This window comes from Buteo buteo, chromosome 3 (assembly GCF_964188355.1).
Source record: "Buteo buteo chromosome 3, bButBut1.hap1.1, whole genome shotgun sequence".
Classification (NCBI taxonomy): Eukaryota; Metazoa; Chordata; class Aves; order Accipitriformes; family Accipitridae; genus Buteo; species Buteo buteo.
In genome coordinates this window covers 47,427,136-47,439,776 of record NC_134173.1, presented here as the reverse complement: position 1 = coordinate 47,439,776, position 12,641 = coordinate 47,427,136, and the positions used below count along the sequence as shown (strand labels likewise).

Here is a 12,641-nt window from a genome sequence, read left to right as displayed (position 1 = left end):
CGGGGACTGTCGCCACCCGCCCCGCCCCGCGCAGCCGGCGCGCGGTATCCTCCAGTGGCCCGACAGCCCTTGCGCGCCCGGTTCCTGCAGCTTCGCTGCCCGCACACCCCACCCCCTTCCGCCCCGTCATTTGCCAGGCGCGGAAAATGGCGGAGCTGGAGCTGGGGCAGCACTGCGGGGTGGCGGATTGTCGCCAGCTCGGTAAGGGAGGGCGCGGCGCGGCGCCGGCAGGGTCGCGGAGACGGGGCCCGGCCTCCCGCGGGCCGCCGCTGGCGGGGGCGGGGCCGGGGGCGGGGCGGGGGCGGGGCGGTGGTGAGGGGGTGCCTCCCCCTGGGGAGGGGGAGGACTGCGCCAGGCGTCCGTCCGTGGCGTTCTGAGTGGTCTCGCAACAAATTCAATTTTTAGCACAACTGGCAAGTTTGATGGCTAGCCAGGTGTTCTAGTCTCAAAGTTGATATCGAAAAAAAGTTTAATTTAAAGCATCGTTCCAACTTTTGGAATGTATATAAGTAGAATTTACCTGCTCATATGCTTTTCAGTAATACTAGCTAGGGGAGTTAAATGTAACTGTGTTACAAGAGCCACTTCTAGATACTGTGTAGATGCAGCTGCTAAGTGTCCTTATAAAGATCCTACCCCATGATATAGGTAAGCAAAAGTTAAAACATGTAAAAATTAAGCTAGAAACAAAAAAAAAGACCATGTTGTCTAACTGAAAACAAATCTCTGTTTCAGATTTTCTCCCCTTTGTATGTGATGGCTGTTCAGGTGTCTTTTGGTAAGTTCATAGAATCATAGAGTATCTCGAGTTGGAAGGGACACATAAGGATCATCGAGTCCAGCTCCCTGCTCCTCGCCCGACTACCTAAAACTAAATCAAATGACTTAGAGCACTGTCCAGATGCTCCTTGAACTCTGACAGGCTTGGTGCCCTGACGGCTTCCTTGGGGAGCCTGTTTGAGTGACCGACCACACTCTCAGTGGAGAACCTTTTCCTAATGTCCAATCTGAACTTCCCCTGACACAGCTTCATTCCATTTCCTCGTGTCCTGTCTCTGGTCACCAGAGAGAGATCAGCACTTCCCCCTCCACTGCCCCCCTTGAGGAAGTTGTAGACTGCGATGAGGTCACCTCTCAGCCTTCTCTTTTCCAAGCTGAACAAACCGAGTGACCTCAGCCACTCCTCGTAAGTCTTGCCCTCCAGGCCTTTCACCATCTTGGTCGGCCCTACTTGGGACACAATGTAATACTTTCATGTCGTCCTTACACTGAGGCACCCAAAACTGCACACAGTACTCGAAGTGGGGTTGCACCAGTACAAAGTAGAGTGGGACAATCACCTCCCTTGACCGGCCAGCTATGCTGTGCTAGGGTGTGGTTGGCCCTTTTGGCACACTGTTGACTCATAGTCAACTTTCCATCAACCCAAACCCCCAGACCTCTCTCCGCAGGGCTGCTCTCCAGCCTCTCATCCCCCAGTTTGTATGTATAACCAGGATTACCCTGTCCCAGGTGGAGAATCTTCCACTTGCTCTTGTGAAATTTCATGCAGTTAGTGACTGCCCAGCTCTCTAGTCTACCAGATCTCTCTGTAAGGCCTCTCTACCCTTGAGGTAGTCCACAGCTCTTCCTAGTTTGGTAATCGTCAGCAAACTTACTTAATGTACATTCGATTCCTGTGTCCAGATCACTTATAAAAACACCAAGAGCAGTGGACCTAAAATGGAGCCCTGGGGAACCCCACTGGTGATTGGCCACCAGCCTGATGTAACCCTGTTTACTATATAACTCTTTGAGCCCAACCCATCAGCCAATTGCTCACACATCGTATTATGGACTTGTCTAGCTGTGTGCTGGACATTTTGTCTAGAAGGACACTGTGAGAGACAGTATCAAAAGCTTTTCTAAAATCAAAACCCATCACATCTACTGGCTTCCCTAGGTCAACTAGATGGGTGACCTTGTCATAAAAGGACATTAAGTTGGTTTTCCTATAAGGTTGCAGTGTGGCATTTGTGTAGACCTAAATGTTGTATAAAACTTTCTGTGACTCAATTCAGATACATTTAGTTAAAAAATAATTGTTTCATTGAACTTGCCACGTTTTTCCCGAGCAGCTGTTGTGGAGCTTTGAAATCAGTGGAAATATCTCTAGAATACAGGTAGATTATTTTGGAAGGCATCTAGCTAGACCCTGTTTTGCACTGATTTGGGGGGCAGGGGGACGGGTGGTATTTTTCTTGTGGAAAAAACTTAAAGTTTCTTCCAAAGTTCAAATCAGGGCCTGCACTTTGATTTACACTTCATATTAGCAGAGGGCAGCTGAGATAAGATCAGATAAACTGAGGGCAGACTTGACTTTAACACGTTAGAAGCCTTCAAGGGATTTCTGCTGCTGTGGAAGGTGATTCAGAATCCATTAAAACAGACAAACTCCATTTCATTTGACCTGAATTCTCAAGCGTGCTAATGTTCTTATTCTCTTGAAATGGCTTGTTATCTTGGAGTGTAAGTTCCAAGGGCTAAATGTTTTACATACTCAGGAAGAATATGATCAATCCATTCACGACGTGAAATGCATAGGTTAGAATAAATTTTGGAGAAGATTCATTATTTAATTGAAAAGTTCCCATAATAATACTTGTCAGAGCACTCTTTAAACACTTAAATGTTTTCACATGCAGTTTTCTTTTCCTGAAATGTTGATAACGGTGTGATATTTCCTTCTTTTGCCGCAAAGCCTTCAGCACAGGAGCCGGGATGCTCATGGATGTTCTGAGGTAATCTAATAATATGTGACTACCTTAAAATTAAAATTCCATGCAACCTAACTGTATATTTTCAGATTAGATATATATATGTAGTATATAAGTATGAATTATTTAACTGAGAATTTGACAAGCTTAAAAAAATGAATCTATTCGTTTTCTGCCTGTCAGAAGTAAATTGAATTTGAGTAGGATGATGGTTGTTTTCCTAACTCTGAGCTAAACTTAACCAGGACAAAAGTAGGAGAGAATTACTGGACTGGTTTTGCCCACAGAACAGAGAGCTAGCACAGTTCTTCTGGAAAGCTGGGGTGGTGACTTGTATCTGTAATATCTGTTTATTTACACAAAATATTTTGTATTAATGCCTAGGTGAATATAAAAAACAATTCTGTGAAACCAGATCAGCACAGATCTTACCCATGCTCATACAAGGACTGCAACAGAAAGGAGCTTTTGCCAGTTTTATGTCCTTACTGTGAAAAACATTTTTGTCTAAGGTGAGTGGAACAGAGTGTTTAAACATCAATACTCATTCATTAGTGTATGGAAAAGGTAATAAAAGTTTTTACACTGTTGTTTACAGACACCGGCATCAATCAGACCATGAATGTGAGAAACTGGACACACCAAAACCTCGAATGGCTGCCACCCAGCAGCTAGTTAAACATATTACAGGCAAGTACAGTGGGGAATATATTCTACAATTTCTTCAGAAGGCTATTTTCTGAGGGTTCAGGTTTGACCAAATAAGAAGAAAGAGTGGGGGTTCCTTGTTTAAATAGCCCTAAACTCACATGTCAGCATGTAATAATGTTCATCTAGACTGAGACAAGACAACAGTAGCATATGTCTATAAAGAAAATTTTTAAAGATTAAATAGGGCTCAGGTTTCTTTCAGAATTATTGTCTTGTTTGCATTCTACAAGTACTATAATGTAATGAATTGTACCTAGCCATTATTATTTCCTTATTAATTCATGTGCAAATAATGCAACTGTATTGTATTGGGTGCGCATGCCAATCTGCTGGGATTATACCTATGCAACCAAGATGGCAAAAAAACGTGAGTCTACAACGTAATGTTTTGCAGCTTTTAAACAAGCTGTCGGACAGGAAGGAGAATGAACAGCACTGCCTAACTGGACAGTGGGGTTATGCGTAGAAAGGAGGACCTGAAACTGTTGCCATATGAATGCTGTGATGGCCTCAGGTGTGGAAACTTAGGAATTTTTATCTCTTTGGCTTTTGCAACCTATGTTAACCTCATGATAGTGTTCATCTCCTTTTCAGTGTAAAGGAGTTCTGCTAGAACTGTAACAATTCCAAATATTCTTGAATAGGAGTACCTGATATGGCCTTGGGAGGACATGAGAGGGACATGAAAGGGATGGGAACCCTGGAGATATAATGAGGCCCAGTAGGCTAATTCCAAGGTACGTTCAGGAGACAGTCTGAATCATCACACTAACAGTAATAATATTGTTCTCAGATTCTAAAAAAAATGAGGAAGCAAAAAGCAAAAAACGCAAAGGAGCAAAAAACAGTGAGACAGCAGCAAAAGTGGCATTAATGAAACTGAAAATGCACGCTTGTGGGGACAAGTCCTTGCCTCAGGTCAGTCATGTTTGTTTTCAATAATTGACTTCTCAAAGGAAATGGGAAGTTTTCTAAATTTCTTGTTCTTCATCTAGTTCCGTCAGTTTGGGTTTGGATTTAATTCTTCAAGCCCACAATCACTTATACATCTATTTCAGCCTGGTACCCAAAACCAGTCTCACGAGTCATGTCTTTTATAAGGCGTCTCTGTAGAGCAGTCAGGTCAAATTCCTTTATTTTACAGCAGAAATGTATTTGCCTGCCATACAGCTATCACCCAACACTGGGGGGACAGACAGGTTCTTTTGGGGATCCTTGGCAGAATGATGACGGCACTAAGCCTCAGTGAAAGTTAGAGGGAGTCCCCATTTAGAAACAGTTTTCTTGTTCCAGCGGGCATCTAGTGGGTGTCTGCCAGTTATTTAAGAGTCTAACAGCCTTAGGTGGGGCTTTACCCCATTTTCCTGTATATAAACTTTGGCCTAGAGCTCATTTCAGTAGGTCATTCCACTTCTTGACTGTGCCATTACTTTGGGGTCTGTAGGACAGGTGAAACACCCAGGCAACACCATTCCTGGAATTTTTTTTTTAAATGAGTGCCATTGTCAGACTGCACAGCAGAGGGCATGGGAGCGTCAGCAAACCATTGATTAAATCCTGCCACAGTGGTAAGACCATCATCTTACTGGCAAGCAAAAACTTTCCATAAGCCTGATATTATTTCAGCTCCAGTAAGGATGTAATGCCACCCCTCGGGTGTTTGAGGGAGAGGTCCAACATAATCAATTTGCCAAGTGGACCAGGGGACTTATTTCCTAGCCAAAGGTGACCTCCTGGCTGGAGTCCTGGCATTGTTTCTTCATCAGTTGATTCTATAGCCCAGTTAGTGTTGCCCTGTATCCAGCTCACAGAATATCCGTGCCAAATAAGTTTCCTAGTTGCATTTGCTATTTTGAGCTGCAAGGTAAGGCAAAAGGGAAGTTCCAGTTTTACCTTAAAAATTCAATAAGGAACCACTGCTTCCCTTACTCGGGTTACTAATATTTTCTGATGTTTCAGAGGGATGGCTCCAGGACATCATTCTGCTTTAATCATGAATAGTTTACTATGGCTCAAGGGGTGACACTTGGTCTTCAAGTGGCAGAGGGTAGGGCCATTTGTACCTCCACCAGTCCGAGCCCCTTGTCTAGTTCCCTAATACTGCTCTCTGATAGGAGATAAGTCAGGACATTTTTGTGGTTTAAAAGGGTTTCTTTTTATGGAAGGGGGTGAGGTAGAGATGTGGATAGCTTCCTTTGCTAGCAATTGTAGTTTTTTGGTAGGCAAACCATGGAGCAAGTCACCAGTGTACCCCTGATTTATGCAGGCATGCCACAACTTGGTTCACTCAGATCGCGCACTTCCAGTTTGATTAAGAAGTCTCCTGATGGTATTATATTCTTTATTTAAATTGGCCTGATGGCAGTGAGGGGCACTTGTTTGACCTCCAGGTGGGACTGAGGGAGTTAGGACCTGGCGCTGCTCCCTTTATATGGGAGGGTTAGGATTTAGCTCTTGCATTTGCAGAGCACTGGTGAAGAAGGGATTTCTGTAAATAAACACTGGCATATTTGCTTAAAGATTAATTTCCATGACCCCACAGCTCCTTTACCATCACACCTCAAATCAATGTCCCAAGGACTAGGTTCATCACCCGGGGCTTTGGCTCAATGTAATAAGGTGATAATAGCCGCTGTAATTATGCTTCCTGCAATTCATCTGGAGCCTGCCAAGGAATTGCAGGTTCCTTGCTCTGATCTTGATAATGGACTCCTCTTGCCCACTGAATAGCTAAGGTCCATAAGGTTCAAGCGACATTCCCTCAGAGGGTGAGAAAAATTCCAGGACCTAAATCTAAGTCTCTTGCCTGTCCTGCAAACAGAGTTACTCTTGCTGCTTTATCATGCCAGAGGGGCACAACCATTTAACTATTGACTGCCCAGGTCATTTTTGGTACGTTGCCTGAATTTTTCACAAATAATCCACATTAAAATCTCGAACATTAGTAGTATCCCATCTCTGTGGATTGTTCCCCTGTGGGTCATGAGTAGTGATTTCTTCTTTAGTCAAGGGTTGTATTGGTACAGAATCAATTACTTCCTCATCAGATTCATCTGGGCTGTCCCAAATGTCTCCATCCCAGGCACTATCATACATAGCTACACAGATCTTTATGGGGTCTATACTGCTACCTTTTAACAGGTTTTCAGTATGTTTTCTTGCTTTTTCTATAACTTGTGGCACTAATTGTTTTTCAAGATACATTCTTTTTTCCAGACTTGTGATCAGCCTTTAATTGGGTTAAACTTGTTCATTCCTAATTTTCCATACTGCGGCTAATAACCAGCACATTCCTTCCTTCTATCTGTCCTTCTTCACTTTACACATATCCTTCCATTTATTAAACTCATTCCATACGGCTTTTGGATATGGCTTATTGCCTCTAGCCACTTCTTGTCCCACTTGGGATCTTGCCATCTATTTTCTGTAAACCCCTTTCTCCAGGAGTCCCATTTATCAGGGAAATCAGTCATCATCACTCTGACCCAAGGATTCTGCCGACTACACCAATTTATTCTGTCACCCGACACTACAGGGACAGACAGGTTGTTTTGGGGATCCTTGGCAGAATGATGACGGCACTAAGTTGTAGTTACCAATAAATCTTTATTATTTTCACAGACTTCGATGATCAGCATAGCATAGAATTTTATGATCAGAGTAGTACAGGATTTTTATAATCAGAATCGGTGTAGCACAATTTTGTAGGTAGCGTAGCACAGGATTTTAGAGCACAGATTAGCTTATGGTTCCTAATCACCTGGACCCTCTGCAGATTGGGTCAAATCTTAACACTTGGCTTGCACTGTCAATATCACAGTCATCATCTAGGCTCGAAACATGTAAAAGAATATGAGTCACTCAGTCCTTGGAAGAAGCAGACAGTGAAGGTGTCCCTGGCCAGCAGGGGATCACGGGTTTTGCAGTCCAGCGGCAGTTCTGGTCCAAGTCCCACTTAGGGCTTATAACTTCTTGATTTTATGGACAGTGCTCTGTGTGCTGCTAGGCTTCCCTGTTCTGTGATGGGGTCATCACCACCAGGTTGGCCAGGTGCCTGGGACCTTCAAGGCCGGTAAGGAGGGGAGTAGTCAGCCTGGCGCCCCAGGACCTTGAGGCCAATAGGGAGGGGGAGAAGAAGTCTGCCTGGTGTGCAAGACCTTCAGGGCCATCAGGAGTGGGGGGAAAAGGCAGCTTTCTTTGTGACCAGCTCAGTCGTAGAGAATGTCCGTTTGCCTTATAAAATGGCATTAATTATGCTAACCTTATTAGCAGGGGTCAGGAGCAGGGAGTACCGATCACACATGGCAAACCCATCTCAAAGGGATGGGTTTTCCTGCTGGGGTTCTGAGAGACTTCTGACACAGACAGGACACAGCTTGCACAACTCTGTACCCGTCAGATTGAACCTGTTTCATATGAAACTGAGCTTTGTGTCCCACAAAGCTCCATTCTTATTTCTGCTACTTGGGTTTAATAGACATTTATTACATTTCTGGATGAGGTATGAAGGGCCTGAGATCTGTTGTTCCTGCCTTTGGGTTGCAAAAGGGTTTTGACAGTTGCTTTATGTTTCTTTCAGCCTTTAATATCTTTGATTCTCGAAGCATTTCACAGATTCTTTATTGTTTTTCACTACTGTGGCCAGTCAAACCTGGTGTTCAAGTCATTTCCACATATCAGGATTATGTTGGGTTTAGAAACACCTTGATTCTTTCATCTAGGGTTGCACTTTAGATCTGTACTTACGCATTCTCTTAAAAGAACTGCATTTAAATTACTTTTCAGCACATTATTATGTTGGAACACCCAAAGTTTAGGCCTGTTATATTGATTTTGTAATACTGAAAACATTGTGTGATAGTCTTATTGTTAAGCCTTACCTTAGTAGAGTACATTTAATTATTGTTTTTAAAACAACTACAGCTATTCCATTATTGAGTACTCTTATGAATTTCTTCTTTTATACTTTTTTATACTTTACACTTAGAAATTAGGTAACTCTGCTTAGGCAGAATTCATAATACAAAGACCTGCTTGTAGCATTCTTCGCAGATAGTACCACTTTAATAAATATGTGGTGGAGGGAAAATGATTAATTTCAAATATTGTGGAACATAATTTAAAAAATCCACCCTTTATATATATATAAGAAAATTTTAAAATTTGCTTCCTAATTCCAAAGCCAGTAAGCTCTAAAAAGTGTAGCACAAATTACTGTATGCTAATTTCTCTTACTATTCATTTTCTCATTTGGATATTAATTGTTTAATCATCTAGAACAGCGATAATTCTAACACTGATAAATTAAGCTTGTTAACCTTCAGCACTTCTCTATTTAAATTGCTTCCTAGGGTCCTTCTAGCCTTCTTCTGCCCAGTTTGTTCCAGTTTGATGACAGATTTTTTTGAAGAGAAAGTTTCTGGAATGCCTTTTAGACACATTAGTTCTCTCATCACTATATACAGAAGATTGACACATTTTTCTTGGGGTTGCACAGCAAAAGGACAGGGTGCAATGTGCACAAGTTGCAACATGTGAAATTCCAATTAGATAATAGGAAGAAAAATCACAGTGAGCGTGGTTAGACTTTGGAACAAGCTGCTCTGAAAATTTGTGGAATCTGCATCTTTGGGATGTTCAAAACTTGATTGTATCTGACTTGGAGCAACCAGATCTACCTTTATAGTTAGGTCCAGCTTTAATGCTCCCCCTGCTTTGAGCATGGTTTTGGACCACATGACACCAGAGGTCCTTCCTGACCTTTCTTATTCTATGATCAGGAAAATCAGACTATCTGAGAAATACCTTTTCTCTGACCTCTTTGTTGAGATTAGCTTTCTGCAGGTGATTGCTTCTTTTGATGTCAGACCTGGTATGGTTGCCCCTCTTGAGACTGACCAGCTCAAAACAGGAGGGCCATGCTGTAAAATAGTGTTAGTTATTGTGTCCCTGACTGACTGGTATTTTCTTGGATATGGCACAGAAATTCCAGGAGGCATATCCCATAGTTAGGGATGCAACAGTAGAATGAGCTGTTTTGTGAATTAAGTTCCAGTGAACTGCAGGAGACTGTCTCATCATCCTTGGAACTGGAGGAGCAACTGTAGGAAGGTACTGGGGCACTGGCAGCACTTGAGTGAGGTTAGCATGTGTCCATAATAGGGTGGCCACTGTGTTGGCTGTTTTACAAGTTGTGGTCATTTACATTTTAGCAAGATTCAGGTCCTGCTTCCCCAGCCCCTTTGTAATGTTCCTGGATGTTAAAAGATTTTGTGTGTGTGTGTGTGGAGAGCACTCAAGTTCAAAGGAAAATGCGCAGGTTGAAATTCAGATTCAGTTTTATGAACAGAGCTGGGGAAGAGCGGTTCCGTATTTTTCTGGGGGAGGCATAATTAAATCCTTTAAAAAGAAGACTACTGTCTTGTTTGAGAGTGTCTGGCTTGGACTCAGTAAGAGCGGTCTGAACTGATGAATATACCAGTCATGCTTACTCTGTGTCTTCTGTTGAATGTCAAGAAGAAATAAACCTGAAGAAGGGATTGTCCCAATCGCATTTAAAACCTCTCCCTCATAGGTTACCCTTGAAATTTCTTAAAGAAGTCTAGTAGATACTGAAAGAGCATTTAGTACATAAAAGGAGGAAAAACAGGATAAAGGATTACCTGGCCATGACCAGAATGTTGGTTTGTGAAGCAGGCATTTCTAGTATGGTGAATTGTTCTAACTGCCTTTGCATTCCAATTTGAGACATTATACTGCTGCCAAAAGCGAGCACTGCTTATTTAAACTCACCTTTTTCTCCCCAGAGTAGTCATTATTGTCTAGTAAACCCAGGGCAGAGACCTTTTCATGTCTGTCTATATATAACAGTCTAGCTGTGGGACTCTGGCAAAAGATGTTCTCTCCACCTTTCTGAACTTACTATCCATCATATACATACCTGCAGCTGGAGGGGATGTGACTTGATGATCTCATTTATATTGTGCAGTAAAATGGGGCCTTGGTCCTGATGGAATAGAACAAGTTTCAGTTGGTAATTTTTGGGTTGAATTTTAAGTTTTCTACTGAAAAACTGTTAGACGTGTATGACTGTAATTATGTGTTTCTTCTGTGAATAATTTTTCGTTTATTTTTCCTGTTTTTCTAGACAGAAAGAATTTACTTTCAAGTATTTTTACCAAAGGGGAACAAAGAGAAAAGCAGGCCCATGTTCTTTTGCAGTAAGTGGAGTATTGGCAAAGTAGTAGATTTTGCATCTTCCTTAGCAAGCCTTAAAAATGACAACAACAAATCAACATCCCAGGTAAATCAAACAAACATTTTCCAGCTTGTTAGGGTTTGATTTGGGTTTTTTTTTCCCCTTTTTTCCCTCCCCCACCCCGATTCTTGCATCTCAGATAGGCAAATCTTGATGTTAATTTCCATGCTACTTGTCTTACAGAAATTGAGATTATGCCATACTGCCTCTGGAGAAGCTTTGCCATTCGAGCACACATTGGAAACATGGCTATCTGATAAAGACTATCCATTGTACAATGGTGGAAATATAATTTTGGAGTATCTTGATAATGATGTTCTATTTATAGAAGACACAGAGTCATACTTCAGTTAATCACTAAATTATCACAAATAAATAAAATCAAAGAATTTTTTAGAAGTGTGGTATTCAAACCAAGTCCAGTTTTCTTTTAAAATCACTGGTACCCCAGAATCTGTCCTCAGTTGTAAAGGCGCAGTTCCCGTCAATTTCTCAATTGCTTGACTGACAAAAGAACTATGTCCTGAAAGGAAAATTAGTTATTATAATAACTAATATTACAGATACTCACTTTCTAGAATAAATTCTTGCTTTATTTGGCTGTATAATGTCAATAATGTTTTCCTAAATTTTATATTTATTTTTGTGTAAATAATGGGAAAAGTATGTATTAAAATCAATAAATAATGAAAATGTAAACTTGCAGCATATCAGTTCTCTGAAGGAAAGAAACACATTACATTATTGCAGCATCTTTTCTACATCTACAAGAACAGATTTCATTGAGTTTGGAATCCAGCACTGTCCATGCCCCAGGTCCACATTTTCTTCTCTCTTCATAATAGCATAATGACATTTAGAATGAAAGCTTTCTGAAGCAAAAGTAAATTCACACAGATGTCTGTCTTGTGTTTGTAAATCTCAGCATCACTGTGTGATTAGGTGGGCGATAAAAAGAGAACTTGAAATTATCCTTTTCTAATTCTTGTGTAAAAGAGGAATAAATATGATAAGAAAGGACAAAATACAGTTCAGCTAGAAGCATAGCATTCAACAGCTTGCAGTTCCATCCTGGCATTTCTGACCTTAGGTAAATCTCTATTGTTTCCTCTTCAGCAGCCTGCAAGATGGACTTACTAAGTTTTAAAGCGGTTGCTTACAGTGATTGTACATAAAGAAGTTACACCTCTGGGTGTGTACATATAACCTATAGAATTAATGGCTTTCTTAATTGTCAGTGTCTTAAAATTGTTTGGTGCTCATTGAAGAGACTGTTCAGAGTATCAGTAGTTGATGTGCTCCAGTTTTTGGATCTCTTTTGGTGGATTTCAGAGCTGGATTGTAAATTAAAAGCAAACATAGCAAGAAGAACCACAAGACTATTTTTATCACAGAGCTGTTTTGAATTACTGAAACACAAAACTACATAATGTTGCACACAAATATTAGGGCCAGCACTTTCCTAACCATAAGTTTTGATGTATAACCAAGGAGTCTTCCATCATCTTTCTTGAATGGGCCTGTTACAACATAAACTCATTCTGCAGTGGCCTTAAGCCTGTCTCTATTTAAGCTAGAGTAGAACCCTTTCAAGACTAATCCCTCCAATTTGCTTTCATCTGTTTGCAATTATTCAGCCAATGTTCTCCAACTGAGGAGCTGGAAAGGCAGTCCTACAATGACAGAAAGGATAATGTATGAATGGGTGTAGACAGAGGAGTGGAAAGCTCAAGCCTCAGCTCCATTTGCAAAGCTGTAGTGTGTTTCTACCACTCTGTGGTGCTGTGCAGTGTGAATGCACTACTGAGGCAAACCTATTTATTGGATACTAAATAGGCTAGCAAGATTGTCAGCTGCAACATGTAAGGTGTGATCCATTGCTACTGAAATGACCAAGTGGCTTGTGATTAGGGTGC

The 12,641-nt window shown here is 41.5% G+C and overlaps 1 protein-coding gene across 1 annotated transcript; it reads left to right on the top strand.

The window, feature by feature from the left end:
• Positions 1-42: 42 nt before the first annotated feature.
• ZFAND1 (zinc finger AN1-type containing 1) lies at positions 43-11,723 on the top strand. Its single transcript, XM_075023499.1, has 8 exons — positions 43-201; positions 736-778; positions 2,741-2,780; positions 3,141-3,268; positions 3,355-3,446; positions 4,261-4,385; positions 10,615-10,770; positions 10,909-11,723. Exons 1-8 carry the CDS (start codon positions 147-149, stop codon positions 11,077-11,079), a joined length of 810 nt encoding a protein of 269 aa, XP_074879600.1. The 5' UTR covers positions 43-146; the 3' UTR covers positions 11,080-11,723.
• The last annotated feature ends 918 nt before the right edge of the window (positions 11,724-12,641 follow it).